This window comes from Oryzias melastigma, linkage group LG15 (assembly GCF_002922805.2).
Source record: "Oryzias melastigma strain HK-1 linkage group LG15, ASM292280v2, whole genome shotgun sequence".
Classification (NCBI taxonomy): domain Eukaryota; kingdom Metazoa; phylum Chordata; class Actinopteri; order Beloniformes; family Adrianichthyidae; genus Oryzias; species Oryzias melastigma.
The window spans coordinates 22,948,668-22,956,422 of record NC_050526.1 but is presented as its reverse complement, the minus strand read 5'-3'; the positions used below and the strand labels follow the sequence as shown (position 1 = coordinate 22,956,422).

At 41.7% G+C, this 7,755-nt stretch overlaps 1 protein-coding gene across 1 annotated transcript in view; it reads left to right on the top strand.

The window, feature by feature from the left end:
• Positions 1 to 7,755, top strand: part of antxr1d (ANTXR cell adhesion molecule 1d) — a gene marked incomplete at its 3' end in the record, with an annotated part of 20,830 nt that extends 13,075 nt beyond the window's left edge. Inside the window, 7 exon segments of the mRNA XM_024296428.2 lie at positions 1,918 to 1,996; positions 2,231 to 2,326; positions 3,002 to 3,040; positions 3,134 to 3,232; positions 3,316 to 3,480; positions 3,779 to 3,859; positions 7,482 to 7,755. Coding sequence (XP_024152196.1) covers positions 1,918 to 1,996; positions 2,231 to 2,326; positions 3,002 to 3,040; positions 3,134 to 3,232; positions 3,316 to 3,480; positions 3,779 to 3,859; positions 7,482 to 7,755 — 833 coding nt within the window.

The window sequence follows — 7,755 nt, the reverse complement described above, 5'->3', positions numbered from 1 at the left end:
AAAAAACATCTTTTTATTTTCTTATTTTGTTGTGACAGCTACACAGGCAGTGTCATTACACACTGCAGTGAAGCCTGAAGGAGGCTGTTCAGAGCAGAGTCAGGACTGCGTAACTCCCCGAGAGACGCTTCAGAGGAAGTCAGCTGTGAACGGCTGAAGGGTCCAGAGAGAAGGCCAACAGCTGGCTGATGAGTTTTAGATGTGAAAATACAATTCTGGGAAGTCTTCAGTTCACTCTCAAACCTTCCTAATTGGCATCAAAGTACTGGTTATTATTTGCTTCATTTCAATCTTGCAGCTGCTGATAAAAGTTTATTTTTCAAACTTTTATATATATTTTTTTAAATGCTATTGAAATGTTACACATTTGATAAACTGGAGATGCAGTGAGGGAAAAAATGCATCAAGTCCTCTTTTGATCAATTTTAAAAGTGAACCTTTTTATTATGATTTTGCAATTTTTAGCAAAAATTTAATTGAAAAAATGTTATCTTCAAGGACATAGTTTCTGCAGAGCGGCAGTAGTCCATTAGAAATTTGCCTTTGAGTTGTGGGCGGGATGGTTGGCCCAGAATAATCCTGCACTCACTTCTCATCATCCATCTTTGCACTCTCTCCCGGCAGCAACATTCCAATGCAACAAAAATGGCGAGCAATATTGGATCTGTCCACGGCACAGTTTAGATCCAGATTCTTGCATAGACAGGGAAAGCAAAGATGTACATGATCTAGTCGTCTACAGGTGGATGCACTAGAATGGGGCGTATTTTCCATGCCACAAATAACTGCATTGTTTTTCGTCTGCTCCTGATTCAGAACAATTTTAACCTTAATTTTCTTTATATATGTCCTTTATCATCAGAAAAATGCCATGTTAAGCGAAAATTGCATATATGCACCAAAAGTGAAGAAAAACTCCTTCAGTTTCTCTCAAGCTGCTTTGTCAAATACGGTGAAGTCACTGATGCAGCTATCAAACAAATCTGTGCTGACTGCACTTTCTGGATGCAGCTCCTCCCTCCACAGACACACAAGCACAGGTGGGGCAAAACAAGTAAATCGTGGGCACGATAATGATTGATAGGGGCTGAGATTTCTCCGTCAGCATGGAGCTGATAACGTTTTGCCTCCTCCCTGCCTGTAAGCTGAGCTGACTGGCAAAAAAAAGGAGGAAACGACAGTTTCCGTATTCCAGGTGGGATCGAATGAGCGCCAAATGATGATTGGGGGGATCATCTGCGTTGGAGGAAATGAGGAGCGTTGGGACAGAGGGGATGTAAAACCGGGAAAAACCCATCCCCCCCCTAAAACGGCGTTTCCTCTCTTGCCCTCCTACCACCCCTGCATTGACCTCTGTCTTGCCGCCCCTCCTCAAGTCTTAACCCACGGCTCAATACCCCCCTTGTCTCTGCAGCTCTAAATCCAGAAGAACAAGAGACCTTTTTCTCCTTTCTTCCCTAAACCAAAAGCACAGCTGAGAAATATGCATGCCTTGTTTATACTTCCTAAATATAAATATAATTTCTGAATAATCTAATTTCTGCATTCAGTTTTAACTCAATACAAAAAGTATTTTTTCCTCCACCTTTTTCTCTCAAAGCACTTAAATCAGCATTAAATTCAAGAGGTCATTTAATCCCTCTGATGTTTCCTTGATTGAGGTCTGGGATTAACCCAAGCCAAGATTCCTTCTCTGGGTGGAGAGCATCTTGACCTTTTCATGCTGCTTTCTTGTCTTTGTCAGCGAATGTGCGTGCCTGTAAGGCAGCAAGTGTGGTTAACGTGGGCAGAGGAGTGTGCTGACAGCTGGATGAACTTTTCCTGACGCTGCCGATGTGTTCACACACGCAGGCCCGCTCAGGTATCGCAGCTTTGCACGCCAGGTGATGAGCAGAGTTTTGTGTTTTTTGTTTTCAGGGTGATTTACCTCCAGGTGAGCATGAACGAGGGCCTCTCCTACATCACCAGCTCTGTCCACATCACTACTACAGAATGTGTGAGTGCAGATCAAATACACCCCAAAATGTTTCAACAACACACGCTTATATTTCTCTTTGGCGTGTCGCCTTTTTAGATCAAATGTCTTTTTTTTTTCTTGTCTTCCTCTGTTGGTTTTGTCAGAGGAGACTGTGAGTACTTCAGGTTTTTTTTTTTTGTTTCCACAGTTATTTGGCTGACTTTCTTTCATCTAAGTATAACTTTTATCCCTCCACTGTCTGCTTTGTTGTAGTTTGACGGCACCATTGTGCTAATATCAATGCTGGTCTTGTTCCTGCTGTTGGCTCTGCTGCTGATGTGGTGGTTCTGGCCTCTCTGCTGCACCGTGGTAAGTTTCCTTCAATCATATTAAACTTTCAGACTAAAACTTTAATGTTCTTCCAATGTTTTTAATTCACCATTTACATTTTTTTTAATCAATTTGGACTCTAATATCTCTGATGTAATTAATCTAATTATTTTGTGTAAATTTTACATTCATACAAGCAAATTGAGTGAAACCAATTTCTGTTTTTACTCTTTTTCCAAATTATTTTTCTAATTATTTTAAGTCTCTTTAACAAATATCAAACATGAATAAAAAAATGACCCCTTTCGCCACAGTGAAGCAGCTTTCTCCAATTCGCGTACTTACTTTGACAGAGATTTTCCTGACATAACCCTGTATTTTACCCGGGCTAGGGACCGGCACAGGGAGCCCCATACTCAGGCCCCTGTGGCTACATAGATAGGCATGAAGAGTCTTGCTTGCATAGTGGAAAACAAACCCTGCTTTTTCATGTGCCAGTCCTGCATAAGAAAACTGACGTATTGCGAAATTCTTGTTATTTTAAGTTGTTCTGTGCCTTGCCTGTGCCGAAATTGCTGTTTCTTTCCTTTTTACATGTGTTTTTATTCGTTGTTTTTTTCTCACTCTGTCGTTTTTCATTTGTTTAACTGATGTTTCACTCTGACTTGGTTTGTAGATTAAATAATAAATCAAAAATGTTCTTATTATGCACAGGTGATCAAGGAACCGCCACCACCACCTCCTCCAGAACCGGTGAGTCACAAGTTACATAAAATAGAAGATTTGACACATTTATTCTATTTAACATAACAAAACAATGGCTGTCATACCTAATAACTGTGGTAGGAGTCAGATGAAGATGATGGAATGCCGAGGAAGAGGTGGCCCACCGTGGATGCCTCATACTATGGAGGAAGAGGAGTTGGTGGGATTAAGCGCATGGAGGTAGAATTACAAGTTTGATACTCTAATGTATGCGAAAGGTAAAAATTACAGCGTGAAGTACATTTCTTATGTGAAACTCCAAGGTGCGATGGGGGGAGAAAGGCTCGACAGAAGAAGGCGCAAAGCTGGACAAACCTAAAAATGCTGTGGTCAAGATGCCAGAGCAGGAGTTCGAACCGTACGAGCCCAAACCTCGAAAACCGCCCCGCCGCCCCCCACAGCAAAAGACGTGGTACTCGCCGATTAAAGTGAGAAATACAAGTATTTTTCTGATGACCCTTTAGAAATAAGTAAAAACATTCTTACCCTAGTAGCAGATTTTTGGGGGGAAATAAACTAAAAAAAAATAAATGGAACAATGATATCATCAAAAAAATGTTATTTTAAGAAATAAATCCTAATATATATTATATACTTTGTTAAACTAAGATTATTTAAAAAAATGTAAAACAGAAAATAAGGGTCTTTACTGTTTTAAGCAGCATTTTATTTTACTTTAAAGTCATTTTTTAACTTATTTTTGGTGTTTTTTTGCAACACTCCCAGGGCAAACTAGATGCCCTATGGGCTCTGTTCAGGAGAGGCTACGACCAGGTTTCCCTGATGAGACCTCAGCCTGGAGATCAGGTGAGTCTGCAAACGCATTTCATTTAATCTGCTAAATCTCTCATAACACCATAATGCTGAAATTCTATACAATTGAACGGATTTCTGTGTGTACAGTCAACACCCAGAAGCTTTTTAATTGTACGTTAGATGACAGACGAGGCTTTTCTGTCGGTTTGGTGAGTTTCTGTGTCTGCCTCGGTACATAAGGACGTGTTAGAGAGCAACGTGTAAACCCCCAGCTCAGAGTTTCTGCACACACTCTTACATTCATGTTGAGTCAAAGAGCTACTGATAGCACTCTCCTTGTAAAAGGAGCCAATTGTTAGCACACAAGAAGTCTCTTTCTGCTTAGTGAACCGATCTCCTCTTCCGAAAAATTACTAGTTTGACTTATTTTGGGGAATTTATAAGTCTTTACATTTTTAAGTCCAAATTTTTTCAAGTAACTTTATTTTTTTTATCCCTCCATTAGTGAGACAGAAGTGAGCACGGTCTTCTGAGCTTGACCCTGTGAATCACATCCCATAACCCCGAGAGACGTGTTTTTATCATCACACCCGTTGTCATGGCAAAACATCTGCACGGTTATAAATAAGGTCATTGTTGCTTCACAAAGCTGATTCCACATCATCTTTGAATGGGACGACTCCTCTTCAATGCATAATGTGCATTTCTTGTACATTGAGTCTAAAAATGCAGACCAATCGATGGATCGTTTTTTTTTTTTTTTTTCCTTCAATCTTGGATTTTGTTTGCAATCGGGACAAATAGGTCTCTGTCAGGATGGAAGTTTCTGGACTCTTTGTCAGCTGCTTTCAGTGGGACTATGGTTCTCTGAGCCATTCAGTAATGACCCCTAGAACTCCCTTCACGAGCCATTAACTGAGGAAAATGAAATGCTATTTTTCACGAGAAAAAAATGGGGCGGGAGGAGTTCACTTTTATTTCCAAGCGAGCTGCTGAGGAGAACTGGTGTTAATGACCATGTAAAACACCAAAGATGAATGTGATTTCTCATATCAGACAAAGTCCGGCTCGTAGTTCCAGCTTCCTGTGCTGGAGTTGCGCCCTATTTCTTAGATGTTTGGAGGAGGAAAATTCATAGTCAGGTCACAGAAAGGTCAGCAAGGTAGTTGCTGTCATCACACTCCCCACTCTGCCTGTTAGGAGATAAGATGGAGATAAACCGCTTTCTTCTCTCATTACTCCTACATCACTGCCTCTGCAAACAGCCATCAACAAGCTCACAGGTTTTGCCACCCTCCCCTTTTGTACTTCCTCCCATCCCCATGTTGGTGTGCGTGCACATGTGTGTCAGCTCTCCTGAGCGAGTGTCACACAAACGAACGGGGAGTTGAAAGGCCACGAGCCATATTGTGACAGACGGGATTCCTCGTCTTTGTCTGACAGCATTGATGGTGCTGTCATGCAGCTGCAGGCAGGACCGCAGGCCCGACACCAACCCTCCGTCTTCACAGACAGCGAGAGGGATGCTGCCCCTTCTTCAACCCTTTCTCTGTTTCTTTGCTTTTGAGGGTTTTTAAATAATCCCCCAAATACTTCATCAGAATGACAAATACAATTATTATACATTTTTACACATTTATTTTCAGAAAAGAGAACAGCAAAACCCCTCGGAACACTTTGGTATATTAATTTACATCAATTTCTGCATCAAAATGTGTGCATGTGTGATTCTGTCCTCCTTAATAATAATAAAAAAAAAAAAAAAATTACATTAAGATTCACATTTTGTAAGACCCCTAATATCCTCTTCAAAAGTGTTTGTTTTCATCTAACATCCTAATTCTTAAAATGTTCACTGTTTTGGGCAGTTTAGTCTCATTAAAGTCCCACTCTGATCATTTTTTATCTATTTTCAAAGCGTTACTAAGTGTTTTTATTATTATTATTATTATGATTATGCTGTTTTGGGAAAAATCAGAAAACCTGTGTTGTTTTCTAAGACATCGTTTCTGCAGAGCTGCAGTAGTTCTTTGGAAATTCGGTTCAGAATTGTGGGTGGGACTTTTGGCACAGAGTAAGCCTGCCCTCACTTCCCATCATCTCTTTGCCAACATTACGGGTGCAACAAAAATGGTGAACAATATTGGGAGTATTTTTGCCTGATTCACACAATTTTAAATAAACAAATACCCCCATTATGTGGAAAAAATGCCACGAGAAATGTTCAAAACACTAAAACCATGACTTTTATCGGAGTGGTTTTTCTTAAGTGATGGTTCCAAACATTTTCAGACAATCTTGGTGAAATGTCAGAATGCTCAGAAACACACATGTGGATGTTTGTGTGTGTGAGTAAAGTGCTGTAATGTCATGGGAGGTGACAGGCTGTGCTGTCATGTTTGATGTTGCTCCTCTCTCTTCCCCCTTTCTTTTTCTTCTTCTTTTTCTTTTTGGATGTGTGTGTCATGAAATGTCTTCTGGATTTAAAGAGAAAACCAAACAGAATGCAAAACCAACGCTGGAGGCATTTTGGGGGGGGGGGTTCTTTCATTTTTTGAGGTTTTAATCCAAACAATTGCCATTGGGGGGGTTAAGCAGTGACAAATATTTTAGCTATAGAGACATGCACGCTGACGGACTGTTTTAAGTGACACATTTCTGAACTCTTACTCATCCTCAACACAAGACTTGAAGTCCACCCCCTAACCTTACATGCCTCCCCCCTGTTTCGCTGTTATTCACGAGGCTTCATTCAGGCCATATGCTGTGGTTGAGGCATGCTTACAGTCTCGCACACACACAGACACACACATATTCATGAGCTTGCATTCTCATTGTGTCCATATGCTCTCCGTGGTGTTTTTCTGCTTGCAAACTGGCTTTTTCGCTGCAGTCCTCACTTACACTCCCCACCCCACCACGGCCTGGCTGGGGCCGGGCGGCCCTCCATCAATTACACACCCCTCATACGTGCTCACAAAAAACACAATGACCCCTTCAGTCACAATGCTGGGGTCCTCTTAATGGCCCCTGTGTGACTTTAGGGCCTCTCTGTTTAATAAGGAGTTATAATCAGACCACCAAGGGTCTGCTTTGACTGAGGAAGATGAGGATGAAAGTCTGCCTCCTGGATGCTGCAGGAAAAAGGAAAGAAAATATTCTTAGGGGAGACAAAAAATAAAAATGGTACTTTAGTTTTTTGGGGATATTTATGACATCAACTAAATTTATCATTTATCTACATTTATCAGGACTTGTCTTTGCTTGCATGATGACTGTTGTGGAGCAGGTGTGGGGAGATAACAGAAGCTGCTCTGTGTGCTCTCTGAGGACCCAGACACTCATCCATTTGTCTGCAAAAGTGGGAAAAGCTCACACGAATTATCTTGTCTGCTGGAGCTTAATGCTTATTGATATTACACAGAGAAACCTTGTTATGCTGAGCTTTATTCTGCAGTGAAATGAAGACAGAGGCACTGCTAGATTTTCTGGGGACTTGTGGAAAAGATTCACTGGCTCCACCACCAATAAAAATTCAAAAACAATTGGTATATATAGAAAAAACATATACTAAAACTTTAAGAGTAAAAAAAACTAAATAGTGCTTTGGTCCCCTAAACATTTTCTAGCCTCTCCTTCGTATGCACTGTTCATCTTGTTTTATGTCCTCCAGGGTCGCTGCATTCGCTTCCAGCGCGTCAAAGACGAAGAACCCTCTTCAAACCGTCAGAGTCTTCCTCGCAGGCCTCACTCTCCCTCAGCACCTCCTCCTCCTCTTCCTCCTCCGGCCGAAGAGCAGCCTTTGGTCTCCGTCTCTGTCCCCCGCACGAAGCCTCCATCCAGAGGACCTCGCACCGCCCTGCCTTCCATCGCGATGCCTCCGTCACGAGCACCCCCTCCCATGGTGCGACCTCCGCCGTGTTTGCCCCCAGCTCGCTTACCCCCAG